Source organism: Coregonus lavaretus (genome assembly GCF_964263955.1).
Source record: "Coregonus lavaretus genome assembly, contig: HAP1_SCAFFOLD_419, whole genome shotgun sequence".
Lineage (NCBI taxonomy): Eukaryota > Metazoa > Chordata > Actinopteri > Salmoniformes > Salmonidae > Coregonus > Coregonus lavaretus.
The window spans coordinates 39,254-56,734 of NW_028160234.1; the positions used below are offsets into that span (position 1 = coordinate 39,254).

The following is a 17,481-nucleotide window of genomic DNA, read 5'->3' on the forward strand; positions in this document are numbered from 1 at the left end:
GGTCAGGTAGGACGCAATCCAGGAGTGAGCCGCGCCGGAGATGCCCAGCTCGGAGAGGGTGGAGAGGAGGATCTGATGGTTCACAGTATCAAAGGCAGCAGACAGGTCTAGAAGGACAAGAGCAGAGGAGAGAGAGTTAACTTTAGCAGTGCGGAGAGCCTCCGTGACACAGAGAAGAGCAGTCTCAGTTGAATGACCAGTCCTGAAACCTGACTGGTTTGGATCAAGAAGGTCATTCTGAGAGAGATAGCAAGAGAGTTGGCTAAAGACGGCACGCTCAATAGTTTTGGAAAGAAAAGAAAGAAGGGATACTGGTCTGTAGTTGTTGACATCAGTGGGATCGAGTGTTGGTTTCTTGAGAAGGGGAGCAACTCTTGCTCTCTTGAAGACGGAAGGGACATGGCCAGCGGTCAAGGATGAGTTGATCAGCGAGGTGAGGTAGGGGAGAAGGTCACCGGAGATGGTCTGGAGAAGAGAGGAGGGGATGGGGTCAAGCGGGCAGGTTGTTGGGCGGCCTGCAGTCACAAGTCGCAGGATTTTATCTGGAGAGAGAGGGGAGAAAGAAGTCAAAGCATAGGGTAGGGCAGTGTGAGTAGGACCAGCAGTGTCATTAGACTTAACAAACGAGGATCGAATGTCGTCAACCTTCTTTTCAAAGTGGTTGACGAAGTCATCCACAGAGAGAGAGGAGGGGGGGGCGGGGGGGGGGAGGATTCAGGAGGGTGGAAAATGTGGCAAAGAGCTTCCTAGGGTTAGAGGCAGATGCTTGGAATTTAGAGTGGTAGAAAGTGGCCTTAGCAGCAGAAACAGATGAAGAAAATGTAGAGAGGAGGGAGTGAAAAGATGCCAGGTCGGCAGGGAGTTTAGTTTTCTTCCATTTCCGCTCCGCTGCCCGGAGCTCTGTTCTATGAGCTCGCAATGAGTCATCAAGCCACGGAGCTGGAGGGGAGGACCGAGCCGGCCGGGAGGATAGGGGACACAGAGAGTCAAAGGATGCAGAAAGGGAGGAGAGGAGGGTTGAGGAGGCAGAATCAGGAGATTGGAGGGAGAAGGATTGAGCAGAGGGAAGAGATGATAGGATGGAAGAGGAGAGAGTAGTGGGAGAGAGAGAGCGAAGGTTGCGGCGGCGCATTACCATCTGTGTAGGGGCAGAGTGAGTAGTGTGGGAGGAGAGCGAGAGAGAAAAGGAAACAAAGTAGTGGTCGGAGACATGGAGGGGAGTTGCAGTGAGATTAGTAGAAGAGCAGCATCTAGTAAAGATGAGGTCAAGCGTATTGCCTGCCTTGTGAGTAGGGGGGGACGGTGAGAGGGTGAGGTCAAAAGAGGAGAGAAGTGGAAAGAAGGAGGCAGAGAGAAATTAGTCAAATGTGGACATAGGGAGGTTGAAATCCCCCAAAACTGTGAGGGGTGAGCCATCCTCAGGAAAGGAACTTATCAAGGCGTCAAGCTCATTGATGAACTATCCAAGGGAACCTGGAGGGCGATAGATGACAAGGATATTAAGCTTAAATGGGCTAGTGACTGTGACAGCATGGAATTCAAATGAGGAGATAGACAGATGGGTTAGGGGAAAAATTGAGAATGTCCACTTGGGAGAGATGAGGATTCCTGTGCCACCACCCCTCTGACCAGATGCTCTCGGGGTATGCGAGAACACATGGTCAGACGAGGAGAGAGCAGTAGGAGTAGCAGTGTTTTCAGTGGTAATCCATGTTTCCGTCAGCGCCAGGAAGTCGAGGGACTGGAGATTAGCATAGGCTGGGATGAAGTCAGCTTTGTTGGCAGCAGAACGGCAGTTCCAGAGGCTGCCTGAGACCTGGAACTCCAGGTGTGGGGTGCGTGCAGGGACCACCAGGTTAGAGAGGCAGCAGCCACGCGGTGTGGGGCGTTTGTTTAGCCTGTGCAGAGAGGAGAGAACAGGGATAGGCAGAGGCATAGTTGACAGGCTGTAGCAAATGGCTACAATAATGCAGAGGAGATCGGAATGAAATGAACTAAACATCTGGGACAGTAGAGAGCAGGGCCTCCCTCACCAAAAACTTCTACTTCTAACAACTATAATTGTTTCACTGAACCACCCGAACAAAAACTCTACCAACTTCCACCTTTAGAAATCAGAATTGTTGTGAACCACAGCGGTTCAATGTTTAAAGGAATAGACTCAACCCACTTTATTCAGCTAGCTAACTATGACACCATAGCTAACTAGCATGCTAGCATCCAAAAACACACAGTTTAGCACCAACACTTGCATCCAAAAACACACAGTTTAGCGCCAACACTTGGTCACAACAAACCACCAATAGTGTGTTAACACACTAAGCAGATAATTCGTGTCCGTGTCTGTTGGCTAGCTAGCAATGGCCACTGTGTTGACCTTGTTTGAAGAACGGCTAGCTAGCATATATAGTCCTACTAATTCTATGACATGTGATATGATAAGTGTGTAACATTGTTAATGATTCTTTACTGTTGTTGACCTGTGTGATTATCAATAAATAGATGAAGATTAGGTGTGCTTACGCTGAACATATAGTTCTAGAATTATATCACACATACTGACATCTGACAGTGAGAGTCTCTTCAGGAGAGCGGCGATCTTCATGGCCTTCTACAGCACAGGAGTATCTGCCTGAATCCTCACTGCTGACTGGGTCTAGGACCAGGTATTCATGTCGGTTGGTTAAACGTTGTCCGTTCTTGTACCAGATTTAGGTGGGGTTGTCCTGCAGAAAGCATATGGACTCACAGAACAGTAAATGCTGCTGTCTCTTTATGATGTTGGTTGGATCCTTAATCCACTCTGAACACCTGGAGTAAAACAACATAATTAAAACCCTAAATCACCCTGAATTAAAACCCTGAATCACGAACTTCCCTACACAGATTATTCCTATTGTAACAATGTAAAAACCATTAACATATTAATCCATGTCACGCATTGCTGCATTTTCACTGTGCCCATAACAGGCTTGCAAAATTCTGGTAACTTTCACCGAATTATCATTTTTTTCAGAATATTCCCGGAATCAGAAGGAATTAATCCTCCAACTAGGAGTTCTGGGAATTTTGGGAAAGTTACCAAAATGTTGCATCCCTAGGCAGGACTCACATTCACCTGTAGTTATGCGGCCCCGAGCTCGTTGCCAAATTTGCATTTTTTAAGGATAAAGCAATGGTTAAAAGCCTAGGGAAAAGACTTGCTGGCACGAAAATAGGCATGAATGATCAGTTCCCGAGGGAGATTGCAGAAAGGCGCAAAGTTCTGTATCCAATCTTCAAGGAAAACAGATTAAAAGGGAAACGTGTTGCACTCGTGGTGGATAAACTGCATATCGACAACCAAATGTTCAGAGACACAAAGACTACTCCATGGCAATTCTAAAAGTTGTAATAGAGGAGTCGAATAATGGAGCACCCAATACTAGCAATGATAGGGATTGTAATATTAAAGAACATTTATAGTAAGTATAGTATTTTATAAAAGGATAAAACAATATAACAAGAAAAGATAACAAGCAGAATAATACATCTTTAAATACAAATAATTAGAACATGGCTTTTTTGGCGGGCGGTTGTTTTGGCGGATGGTTGTTGTGGTTGGTCCTGTGTTTTCTCTGGCGTCCTTTCCCCCTTGCGGCAGGTGTGGATGCGGGTGCAATTGCACGACCGGCCCATTTCTTCCGCAGTCAACCATGTGGAGTGCATTTTTGTGTTTGAAAAGGTGCAGCGTTAAGTGAGTGAGAGGGGAAATTGGTTGCATATCCCAGAGCCGACGGGGGTCTATGAGCAGGGGTAGTGAGAGAGAGCTTTACATTTTGTGTAGATGAGGGATATAAATTTTTTAACATAGTATACAGTGGGGGAAAAAGTATTTAGTCAGCCACCAATTGAGCAAGTTCTCCCACTTAAAAAGATGAGAGAGGCCTGTAATTTTCATCATAGGTACACGTCAACTATGACAGACAAATTGTGATTTTTTTTTCTCCAGAAAATCACATTGTAGGATTCTTAATGAATTTATTTGCAAATTATGGTGGAAAATAAGTATTTGGTCACCTACAAACAAGCAAGATTTCTGGCTCTCACAGACCTGTAACTTCTTCTTTAAGAGGCTCCTCTGTCCTCCACTCGTTACCTGTATTAATGGCACCTGTTTGAACTTGTTATCAGTATAAAAGACACCTGTCCACAACCTCAAACAGTCACACTCCAAACTCCACTATGGCCAAGACCAAAGAGCTGTCAAAGGACACCAGAAACAAAATTGTAGACCTGCACCAGGCTGGGAAGACTGAATCTGCAATAAGTAAGCAGCTTGGTTTGAAGAAATCAACTGTGGGAGCAATTATTAGGAAATGGAAGACATACAAGACCACTGATAATCTCCCTCAATCTGGGGCTCCACGCAAGATCTCACCCGTGGGGTCAAAATGATCACAAGAACGGTGAGCAAAAATCCCAGAACCACACACCTCACCTAGTGAATGACCTGCAGAGAGCTGGGACCAAAGTAACAAAGCCTACCATCAGTAACACACTATGCCGCCAGGGACTCAAATCCTGCAGTGCCAGACGTGTCCCCCTGCTTAAGCCAGTACATGTCCAGGCCCGTCTGAAGTTTGCTAGAGTGCATTTGGATGATCCAGAAGAGGATTGGGAGAATGTCATATGGTCAGATGAAACCAAAATATAACTTTTTGGTAAAAACTCAACTCGTCGTGTTTGGAGGACAAAGAATGCTGAGTTGCATCCAAAGAACACCATACCTACTTTGAAGCATGGGGGTGGAAATATCATGCTTTGGGGCTGTTTTTCTGCAAAGGGACCAGGACGACTGATCCGTGTAAAGGAAAGAATGAATGGGGCCATGTACATTTCAAGGTCCTGGAGTGGCCTAGCCAGTATCCAGATCTCAACCCCATAGAAAATCTTTGGAGGGAGTTGAAAGTCCGTGTTGCCCAGCGACAGCCCCAAAACATCACTGCTCTAGAGGAGATCTGCATGGAGGAATGGGCCAAAATAACAGCAACAGTGTGTGAAAACCTTGTGAAGACTTACAGAAAACGTTAGACCTGTGTCATTGCCAAAGGGTATATAACAAAGTATTGAGAAACTTTTGTTATTGACCAAATACTTATTTTCCACCATAATTAGCAAATAAATTCATTAAAAATCCTACAATGTGATTTTCTGGATTTTTTTTCCTCATTTTGTCTGTCATAGTTGACGTGTACCTATGATGAAAATTACAGGCCTCTCTCATCTTTTTAAGTGGGAGAACTTGCACAATTGGTGGCTGACTAAATACTTTTTTTCCCCCTCTGTATATGGATGCTTAAATATCCTGATCTAGTGAGATATACATGGCGGAGACTCAATCAAGCTAGTCATCTTGACTTCTTTCTTATCTCATTCTCGTTGGCACCAAAAGTTTAAAAAGTGATGATAGGGGACAGAATGCGGTCGGAACATCGTATAATTGGCATATACATTACTCTTAATGAATTTCCACGTGGGCGAGGATATTGGAAATTTAATCAAAGCCTATTGGATGATAATTCATTCATAATTAGAACAAAGGAATTTATAACTGACTTTTTCCGAAATCACATAGGTACAGCAAATCCCCTTATTGTATGGGACACCTTTAAATGTGCCTTTAGAGGCCATGCAATTCAGTACTCATCTCGAAAACAAAAGCAATTTAGGTCAAAAGAGTTTATACTAACAAAGGAAATAGAAAGTCTAACAGAACAAATAGATGGCAATAAAAACTGTAACATAGAGGCTCAGAATAAATTAGAGGAAAAACAAAAACAAATGGAGAAACTTATTCAAGAAAGATCAAGTGTAATATACTATAAAAATAAAGCAAACTGGATGGAATATGGGGAAAAATGCACACATTTATTTTTTAATCTTCAACATAGGAATGCTACCAAAAATTATTTAATGAAACTGGTTACAATTGACGGAGTCACCCATGATTCACCAAACGATATTTTGAAGAAGGAAACAAAGTACTTTAAGCATATGTTTTCTTTTCAGTCACCTCCATCTCCTTTTTTTTGTGTGGGTGGCATCTCCTCTAACTGAAGCTAATTGTAGAGATTTTTTTTCTATTGTAAAATTAACAGCCATACAGAAAGACTCATGTGAAGGTGAAATTACAGAGGAGGAACTTCTGGATGCAATTAAAGACTTTAAGTCCTGGAAAACTCCAGGGTTGGATGTCATACCAGTCGAGGTATACCAAACCTTTTTTGATATAGTAAGAGGACCGTTATTAGCATGTTTTAATCACTCCTATGTAAATGGTAGATTATTTGACACTCAAGAAGAAGGTCTGATCTCATCATTACTGAAACAGGATGGAAAGTGGAAAATATAAAGATCCAGTCCATTTAAAAAATTGGAGGCCCCTTACACTTCAGTGTTGTGATGCAAAGATTCTAGCAAATGTATAGCGCTTAGAATTAAAAATGTATTGTCGGATATTATTCATTCTAATCAGACAGGTTTTTTACATGGAAGATACATTGGAGATAAAAGGCAAGTATTGGAAACAATAGAACACTATGGAAAATATGGGAAACCAGGCCTGCTATTCATAGCAGACTTCAAAAAGGCATTTGATAAAGTACGACTGGGGTTTATATATAAATGCCTGGAGCATTTCAATTTTGGAGAATCTCTTATAAAATGGGTCAAAATCATGTATAGTAACCCTAGGTGTAAAATAGTAAATAATGGCTATTTCTCAGAAAGTTTTAAACTGTCAAGAGGAGTGAAACAAGGTTGTCCACTATCGGCATATCTATTTATTGTGGCCATCGAGATGTTAGCTATTAAAATCAGATCCAATAATAATGTCAGAGGATTAGAAATCGTGGGCTTAAAAACAAAGGTGTCATTGTACGCTGATGATTCATGTTTTCTTTGAAATCCACAACTAGAATCCCTCCACAGCCTCATAGAGGATCTAGATACATTTTCTAATCTCTCTGGATTACATCCAAATCATGACAAATGTACTATATTATGTATTGGATCACTAAAAAATACAATTTTTACATTACCATGTAGTTTACCAATAAAATGGTCTGATGGTGATGTGGATATACTCGGAATACATATCCCAAAGGAAATAAATGATCTCACTTCAATACATTTTAATAGAAAGTTAGCATAAATAGATAAGATCTTGCTACCATGGAAAGGTAAATACCTGTCAATTTGTGGAAAAATCACCCTGATTAACTCTTTAGTATTATTCCAGTTTACCTATTTGCTTATGGTCTTGCCTACGCCTAGCGAACAGTTTTTTAAATTATAGGAGGAACGGCAAGTCAGACAAAATTAAAAGGGCCTATTTATATAATGAATATGAATTCGGAGGACAGAAATTATTAAATATTAAAGCATTAGACCTATCACTAAAAGCTTCAGTCATACAAAAGTTATACTTAAATCCGAACTGGTTCTCAAGAAAATTAGTAAGATTGTCTCACCCAATGTTCAAGAATGGCCTTTTTCCCTTTATTCAGATTACAACCACTCATTTTCAGTTATTTGAAAAGGAAATCATCTCCCAAATATCACTATTTCTAAAACAAGCCATAGAAAGTTGGTTGCAATTTCAATTTAATTCTCCAGAAAGGACAGAACAAATAATGCAACAAAAATTGTGGTTAAATTCAAATATACTAATTGACAAAAAAACTTTATTTTTTGACAAAATATTTAAAAAAGGTATAATCTTCATAAATGATATCATCGGTAGGACTGGTGGAGTTATGTCACACATGCAGCTAACAAAAACATATGGAAATGTCTGCTCTACCCAAAATTACAACGAAATAATTGCAGCCTTACCGCAAAAATAGAAGAAGAAAGTGGAAGGGGGAGAAAGTAAGGAACTTGTCTGTCGGCCTTGCATTAAAGAACATAATTGGTTAAGGAAAACTGTGATAAATAAAAAAGTATATCAGTTTCATTTAAGGACCAAAGGATTGACAGCCGTCCCATATAGATTGCAAAATAGTTGGGAAGAGATTTTTGACGTACCGATCCCATGGCATAGTGTTTATGAACTGACACGCAAAACAACACCGGATTCAAAAATTTGAATCTTTCAATTTAAATTATTATATAAAATTATTGCTACCAATAGAATGTTATTTATATAGGATATACAATCTTCCCAGCTCTGCATATTTTGCTGTGAAGAGACAGAATCATTAGATCATTTGTTTTGGTTCTGTCCATTTGTAGCTTGTTTTAGGACACAGGTCCAGGAATGGCTAAAGGATTGCAATATTTACTTGGAGCTAACCATGCAGATAGCATTACTGGGTGATCTGAAAAGTCATAGTCAATCGATCAATAATATAATAATACTTTTAGCAAAAATGTTTATTTTTTAATTCACAATCTGTAGAAGCAATGAGAATAGAAAGGTTCAGAACTTTTGTAAAACATCACAGTACAGTTGAAATATATATGGCAAATAGAAATCCTATATGGATGGTGTTAAGAGATAGATGGAAGGTGTTGAATGGAGTTGAAGGATGGGACTAATAACAAATAACAACACATAATAACAAGATAACTAATAATGTAAGCATACTGTGTCCATAATAAGTATATAGGTTGTATGTTGGGAGCTTTTGGGAAAGAGCACAGTTAGAAAGATATGGCATATAGAAGCAAACCGGATGGACATCATGAAAATGATCGGAGAGGTTGAGAGTAGAAGAAGTTCAGGAGCAAAAACAAATAAAATAGAATTATTGTAAAATTGACTGTGTCCATAAAATGTAGATAGTAAGTATGAGCTGGAAGTAGAGGCCTAAGCATTGTTGTTCACTAATTTACCCCAAGTAGGGAAAGGATGGTGGGGTTTAAAAGTAATAAAGGGGAGTATATATATAAAAAACATGGGGGATTGGAAGTGATGCAGACAATTACATTGATGGAAGTTACAATCTATCTGCAATATTAAGCTGATCTACCCCCAATAAAAAATAAATAATAACAATAATAATAATAATAATAATAATAATAATAATAATAATAATAATAATAATAATAATAATCGCCCGCCTTTGGATTACAGACAGTTCACACACCTATGTTGCAATTATATCTGATTTTTTTTTTTTGGGCATGAATGATGTGTAGAAGATGTCTTCATTGATCACCTTTGATTGCACATTGGATAGATATTATGGAAATTATAGATCTTCTGTCCATTTTGTTGGGTAATGTAAGTGTATTGCCTAATGTGAAAACAGTGTAATTTCCAGTACAGTAGCATATTACTTTCAGCACTTCTAAGGGCGATTTTAAACACGTATCTTGCATTGTTTGCTATTGGATTAACTGGTAGTTAAAACGACTAAATTGAAAAGATAGCATGTTGTGTTTTGGTGATTAAACCAATGTTCTCATTACATTTCACAATTAACTTATAATTAATGGTTGTGTGGTGAGAGATGTTTACAATCCAAATTAATGTACAATGACAGGTTTTGAATGAAAGACTGGCTGCGTTATAAGTGTGACCAGTTTGGAGTTTTGTACTAAGAGTCGTGAAAATGTCCCACGTATGGGTGAAAATAAAACCAAAACGATTTTAAAAAACGACAGCCTTTTGCATGTAGTGTTGATAAAACACGTTTGTGTGCGTGAATGTTCGTGTGTGTCTGACTGTGTGTGTGCATGTTCGTGTGTATGACTGTGTGCATGTGTGTGTGTGTGTGTGCGTGTGTGCATGTTCATGTGTGTGTGTGTGTGTCCTCCAGGAGATATCAGATTAACAACTTCTTCCAAGTAACATACCTGACCACAGATCTAGGGTCAGATTCCTTAATATGTTTTTTCATAGAGCTTTTTAGGAATTAAAAGCGCCAAAGCAGTGCACTATATAGGGAATAGGGTGCCAAATGAGTGCACTCTGTAGGGAATAGGGTGCCATTTGGGACACAGTGTAAGAGTTAGGCTATACCTTTAACCATTTCCTCTTTGTCTCACTCGGTCAGAAAATGGACAAGAACAACGACGGTGTGGTCACCATCAAAGACTTCCTGGAGTCCTGTCAAAAGGTGTGTGTGTGTGTGTGTGTGAGTGAAGGCATTTGGATTTGATGTTTAACAAACATATAGATGAGCTGGTTAAGAAGCTAAGATTTAAAGTTGTCTTTTTCTACAGTGTCACGCTCGTTGACACATGATGAAGCGGACCAAGGCGCAGCGTGATAGGCGTACATACTTTTATTAGTGTACACACAACGAACCAAAACAATAAACGATACGTGAAGTCCTAGGTTAAATACACAAACCTTCCGGAACAAGATCCCACAATAAACTAGTGCCAAAAGGCTGCCTAAGTATGGGTCCCAATCAGAGACAACGAGCTACAGCTGTCTCTGATTGGGAACCACCCTGGCCAACATAGATATAAATGATCTAGAACAAAACATAGAAAACTATAACATAGAACCTACACACCCTGGCTCAACATTACAGAGTCCCCAGAGCCAGGGCGTGACATACAGAAACAGATCGTGCCTTTCTCTAAGCAGCAGGAAGCAGATTATTCAGTCAACCTTTTTATCTGTTCTTGATTATGGTGATATTATTTATCACCATACTTTTGATGATTGTTTCAGACAGATAACATAAAAAAATACAGTAGTTATATAAAATATAACTGGACCTTGAGGTTGCCTACTTCAGAAATACTTAAAGATTTTGTAATCTGAAATATTTATGATTTTACTTAAAAAATATTAAACTTTTAAGGTCCCTTTCTTATTCATCATTGTTTAAAAGTGAAAACTGACCCTAGAGCAGAACTCCTACTCTAAGTGTGAATAGAGTATCCTGTGTGTCTCAGTTTCTACAGCATGGTTCATGGGTTTGATTCCTGCAGGGACTACCCATATGAAAAAAGTATTCACACATGACTGTAATGACTGAGTGAATTTTGATAAAAGTGTCTGTAGATGGCATATATTATTATATACTATTATAAACTGGGTAGTTTGGTTCCTGGATGCTGATTGACTGAAACTGCATTTCAGAAGTGAATACTGTATATCAGACAATATACCACGGGTATGGTGTAAAAAATACTTGATTACTGTTCTATTTATGTTGGTAACCAGTTTCTAATAGCAATCAGGCCAATATACCACGGCATATCCGCTTTGTGGTAGAACAGCCCTTAGGCGTGGTATAAACACCCGGTTTATAATGGCCAATATTCCACACCCCCTCAAGCTTTATGGCACTTATTTTGAATATATGGGTTTTTGTCAAACTTGTTGAGGTCATGTCTTCTTGGTTCTGGGTTTGTTGTGTTCAGGTCTTCTTGGTTCTGGGTTTGTTGTGTTCAGGTCTTCTTGGTTCTGGGTTTGTTGAATGCCTTGACTGTAGATCACAGAGCTGTCCTCCTGATTGTGCTGCTGCAGGTCTGAAGAGAGAGAAACAGAAATGAAACAAAAGCTGCGTCCCAAATGTTGGCACCCTATACCCTTTATAGTGCAGAGTCTTAGTAGTGCACTAAATGGGGAATATGGTGCCATTTGGAACGCAAAATGAGCAGTTCCTCAAAACCATCATCACATCAATACATGTCAGAGTAATTTTCTTGATGTCCATTGTTGGGTTCGTAGTTTAAGGAAATTACATCACTAGTGGTCACTATGGGTCAACTGTTTTGCTTATTGATGACATCTCCTACAATAAGCAGCATATTAATTACCTTAATGCAGAATATGCTCACCGGGTGGCAGCACTGGGGCGGTTGAATTTCACAGCAGCGTACTGGACATCCTCGTCCTGTTTCTGGGGTTGAGGCAGTTGGACAGTGGAGTACAGAGGGACTTCCTGGTTTTTGGAGCGAGAGAAGTGGATGCTGGCGTAGTGAACATCATCCTGGTCTACGGTGGCTGCTGTCTGTGCTGCAGTAGGGGTCATGGCCATGCCTGAGATGTTGTCATATACTGGATTAGAGTCTCCCTGATGGGGTGAGAGGAGAGACAATATGAGGAGTAGAAATGTTCCACAAAGCAATACACAGACATCACAATCATCTTCTGATTCCAACAGTCTCACCTGTCCATCGTCTGCTGTGTCTCTTGTGTCAGAGGTGGATTTGGAGGACTTCTTCCTGTTTGTTAATTAATGAATTAATCAATCAATCAATGTTACTAAAGTTAAATAATAAAAAATAAATAATACAATTCACTCACCTAAACCACGTGAAGCCAGAGAGACAGAGGATGAGAACCAGAACAACCACTATGATTCCTACAGCTGCAGTCATAACTGATGTTTGTTTCCCTATAATATAATATGGATAATGTGAGTACATGGCATGATAAAAAAAACTAAAAATAAAGTTAAATACAGGACATTAATGCAATACTTGTTAAGGGATCTTATAACACAACGTATAGTTATAAACTAAGGTGTAATAATCCAAAGTATAATGATTCAGATTAACTTGAAACATGTAGTTTTATATTGAAGTACTGAAGACGAAACTTTACCTGCTACCATGATCATCAAAGCTATAGAGTTCTTAGATGTTATTTTATTCCGGGCCTCACAGTAGTATTCTCCACTGTCCTCAGAGCTGATGTTAGTGATATTGTAACTCTGTCCTGATGCTTTTGGTGAGGTTACGTTCTTCTTGTACCAGGTGTATTTGTCCACAGGTGGGTTGGCATCACTGCTGCAGGTCAGAGTCACTGAACTGCCCTCCACTATTTTCCCAGAGGGACTGACTGACACTGAGCTGTTCTTTGGGCCATCTGGTGGACAATATGTAACAAAACATTGTTCATACATATTGCTTTACATGAGGAGCATCATGGAACTTATACATGTGATTGAAATAACTGAAATATTAATATAAATATGTGTAACTTAGACAATAATGTAACAATACAGTGTTTGTGTAGTACTACAGTAGTGAGATGAGTACAATCATGGAACTTGGACATAGATTGAAATAATAGATAGATAGAATAGAGAAGAGAAGATGTTACTAAAAGAATACAACTGGAGATTGATCACACATACTCACATCTGACAGTGAGAGTCTTTTCAGGAGAGTGGAGAACCTCATGGCCTTTTACAGCACAGGAGTATCTGCCTGCATCGTCACTGCTGACTGGGTTTAGGAACAGACTGTTAGATTGGTTGGTTACATGTCCGTTCTTGTACCAGACGTAGGTGGGGTTGTCCCTCAGAATACAGGTGGTGCTACAGGTCAGTGTCACCTTCTGTCCCTCTGTCACAGTGGCAGGAAACACCATCACCTGCAGGTCTGGAGTAGATAACAACATTAAACCCCTCAATTACCTGTTGTCTAGTTCAAATGAGGCAGGAGTGGACATTCTTAAATCATCAATTCAGACATTCCTATTTTACGCATACTTTCATATTATTTATATTATTTAAATACAAATTAAGACAATTTTCCAGAACCAATTAAACAGATTAGCGCTATATATACTGTACCTGTAACAGACAAAGTGACTCCAGGATCCCTTCGGTCTGATCTGTAATAAATCTGAACTTGTACGTAGTTGAGTCCCTCTCTCTTAGGTCTGTGATTGTCAGGGTGTGGCCATTCTTCTTATCTCTATGGTACGTCACACAACCTTTGTAGTCTGGGTCATCACTCAGACTCACATAATTCTCCACAGCAACAATTTTGGTGAACCAGAAGGTTGTTGTGACTTTATACCAACTGGGATATGTGTACGAGCAGGACAGCTCCACTGATGACCCCTTCAAGGTACAAATACTGTGAGTGGTGTAAGTCACACTCCAGCCATTCTGCTCCAGTACCGCTGAAACACAGTTAGACATCACAAGGACATTACATTAACTTCAATGTCCTTTGACTCACACTAACACTTTGTTCCCGTAGTTGCTGAGTTGAGACATAGATACTCTTTGGTTGAGTGTGAATGGAAACCGTTTAAAGTGAAGTGGACATTCCAAATGTGTCACTTGTAGAACATGAAAATGTTTTGCTTTTAGAAATATCTGTAGATTGACAAACCAGGCAACTAAAAGATAAGAATGATACCATACCTGCTACAGACCAGAGAAAGACCACCAACACACTTCCTGCTGTTCTCAAGGCCATTGTTGCATAACCCACCCTGCAGTCTTAGAAACATAAACAACAACTCACTCTATAGCTGGTGAATAACTACACCTGATACATTGAAGTATAAACTGTAAATGGGGTACAGGGCCTCATTACTGAAAATGAACCAGGCTCATATTGTGTTGTGTTGTATTGTGCTATATGGTTGCCTATGTGAATACTGTCTGTCTGTTAGTCTATTGCACTATATATGTATGTATGTATGTGTGTATGTGTGTATGTGTGTATGTATGTATGTATGTATGTATGTATGTATGTATGTATGTATGTATGTATGTATGTATGTATGTATGTATGTATGTATGTATGTGGTACAGTGCCTATCATCAGTAGGCTATTTACCCGTTGGATTTATTAAATGTTTTGTGTGTTACAAAGTGGGATTTAAATGGATTTCATTGTGATTTCTTTTGGAACACACTTACTCCATAATGTCAAAGTGAAAAGAAAATTATAGAAATGTTCACAAATTATGAAAAAATACATCACTGAAATGTCTTGATTATGTAAGTATTCACCCTCTTTGTTATGACAATCCTAAATAAGTTCAGGAGTAAAAATGTGATTAACCTCTTAAGGATTGGACCCTTTTTTTCTATTTTCGCCTAAAATGACATACCCAAATCTAACTGCCTGTAGCTCAGGACCTGAAGCGAGGATATGCATATTCTTGAAACCATTTGAAAGGACACACTTTGAAGTTTGTGGAAATATGAAATTAATATAGGAGACTATAACACACTAGATCTGGTAAAAGATCATACAAACAAAAAAACATGCGTTTTCTATTTTTTTAAAAATCCATCATCTTTGAAATGGAAGATAAATATATTATTGCAGTTAAGGCGCAATTTAGATTTTGGACACTAGATGGCAGCAGTGTGTAGGCAAAGTTTCAGATTGATCCAGTGAAGCATTGCAATACTGGACTATTTTGTATCAAGTCTGCCCAAATGTGCCGAATTGGTCAATTGATACATTTTCAAGTACATAACTATAGAGAACATACAAAAATGATATGGTAATACAAAATGTAAGTTTACACACTCCCAGGAATGTCATACATGATGGATCATTAGCTTATACACTAACTTTCACACATCTAGATGGCCGGGCTGGGTGGGTGTGGAGCCAGAGACAGCAGGGGTTCAAACTGTAGAACCCAGTTCCTACATTTGAATATAAAAATTGATTTTCTCAGAAAAAACTATGCTACATTTAATCTCTGGGACCCTTAGGATGACAAATCAGAGCAAGATTACCCAATGTAAGTACATAATTTACCTTCAAAGGTGACTGTATCAAACCATTTGCCATGATACGTTTTTTGTTGTTGTGCACTCTCCTCAAACAAGCGCATGGTATATTTTCACTGTAATAGCTACTGTAAATTGGACAGTGCAGTTAGATCAACAATAATTTAAGCTTTCTGCCCATATAAGATATGTCTATGTCCTTGAAAGTTTGCTGTTACTTACAACAGTCATGCTAATCACATTAGCGCAAGTTAGCTCAACCGTCCCATTTACGGGACACCGATACTGTAGAGGTCGGTGTTTTTTAAAATATTGTTCCAAGTTCACTTTTAATTTGGAATTACCTATCTTGTGGCTGAAATAGCTGAATCCATTAATTTGAAGGGGTGTCTACATGCTTTTGTATATATAGTGTATACCAGAGATAAGAGACTGTTGATATTGCATCCACACAACTCAAACGCTGGTTCACCAGTATGAAAAAAAATCGCTAACCGCTTTTTTTGTTCAAGCCATCAAGAAATGTTGTCTGCTAAATATGACTATCGTTTGCATCTGCCAATTTATTTATCTCCCCATAGCTTCCCATACAGTTGATATTTTTTCCCTGATGTTGCTACCGCAATCAAGCTGTTTTTACCATCCCTGAAACTATCGCTTCTGCAGAGAAATCGTTTTCTAAACTAAAACTCATAAAGAACTACAAGGATCTTGTTCTGACATGAGCTTTTGAACAGATTAGTAAACTCCACTCGTTGCACTGGCACCGTTGTAGCCTTGACCATGGCATTTGTTTGCTAATATCCCCCTTGTGAGGGTGTACGGTACGCCAGTGTCACGAACTCGATGATGTTCTCCGTTTGCTCTATGACACCCACAAGCGTCACGGGAATCGTCTGAAGTCCATACCGATCTGCCAACTTCAGTCTGTAGCGTCCGAACAGTTTGGGCTACACACTAATATGTGAGCGTAATAAGGTGAGACTCTCACAGACACTTAATATGTCGGTTGTTTTGTTCTAGGACGCCCACAAGCCTAACAAGACTCCCCTGAAGGTAGCCCGGTACCAGTTAGAAATAATAATGGAAGTACTGTCTAGAAGTAGTTAAGTGCCAAAGAAAAAAGGGTGTTAAATATGGGTCAATAAAACAATACATCCTGTTCTTTCTTATATCTCTCAGATATAGTACAGACACCTTAATACAAACTTCCTTTAGATACATTTTTGACTATCAGTTTTTCCATGTATGAATCTGTTATCCAATGGGTTTCTATGGGCTAATAGCATTAGGGCCAAATTCCCTAATGCCTCGCATAGAAGGGCACTGATTGGAAGATGGGTGAAAAAAATAAATCCATTAAAGCAAAGCGTAGACAACCCTGTTCCAGGAGTGCCGCAGGTACCGCAAGATTTTGTTCCAACTAGGCACCACACCTGACCAACTGAGATAATTGATCAGTTCAGTGATTGCCTAAATGTAGTGATTGCCTGATTCTAAACACACACATTCCTCACACATTCAATTATAACACTTACCTGCTACAGGTGAAATGGTGGAAAATCATGTTAACACAACACATCACTGAGTACCACTCTCCATATTTTCAAACATGGTGGTAGCTGCACCATGTTATGGGTATGCTTGCCATCGGCAAAGACTGGGGAGTTTTGCAGAATAAAACTAAACGGAATGCCTACGTCTGTCTATTTAAGCTGACATGCTGTGTGATGCAATAACAATTTCCTAATGGATACAATAAAGTCATCATCAACATCAACAACAACAACAACAACAACAACCACTTATTGAACAGATCTGTAGTACTATAAACACATATTTCTACATGGATTGTTCTGAAGTTGTTTTATTCTCAGAACCCCAAATAAAGTAGGATAAATGTTCAAACCTCTACGGTCCGTCAAGCTGTACAGCAGCCTAAAGACTGACCACCAGGTTCAATGATAGCTCCTATCCCCAAGCTGTGATGCAAAACCACAAGTGACTCACACACACACACACACAC

General features: G+C 39.5%; 1 protein-coding gene across 1 annotated transcript in view; it reads right to left on the reverse strand.

Moving 5' to 3' along the window:
* The window catches only part of LOC311122007 (uncharacterized protein), a gene marked incomplete at its 3' end in the record, with an annotated part of 81,061 nt that overhangs the window by 31,979 nt on the left and 31,601 nt on the right, over positions 1–17,481 (reverse strand). The window contains exons 22-29 of the mRNA XM_084196438.1: positions 13,539–13,770; positions 13,102–13,336; positions 12,563–12,826; positions 12,263–12,353; positions 12,126–12,180; positions 11,794–12,029; positions 2,750–2,811; positions 2,564–2,656 (exon numbers count right to left, since the gene is read on the reverse strand). Coding sequence (XP_084052564.1) covers positions 2,564–2,656; positions 2,750–2,811; positions 11,794–12,029; positions 12,126–12,180; positions 12,263–12,353; positions 12,563–12,826; positions 13,102–13,336; positions 13,539–13,770 — 1,268 coding nt within the window. The remainder of the gene's footprint in view (positions 1–2,563; positions 2,657–2,749; positions 2,812–11,793; positions 12,030–12,125; positions 12,181–12,262; positions 12,354–12,562; positions 12,827–13,101; positions 13,337–13,538; positions 13,771–17,481) is intronic.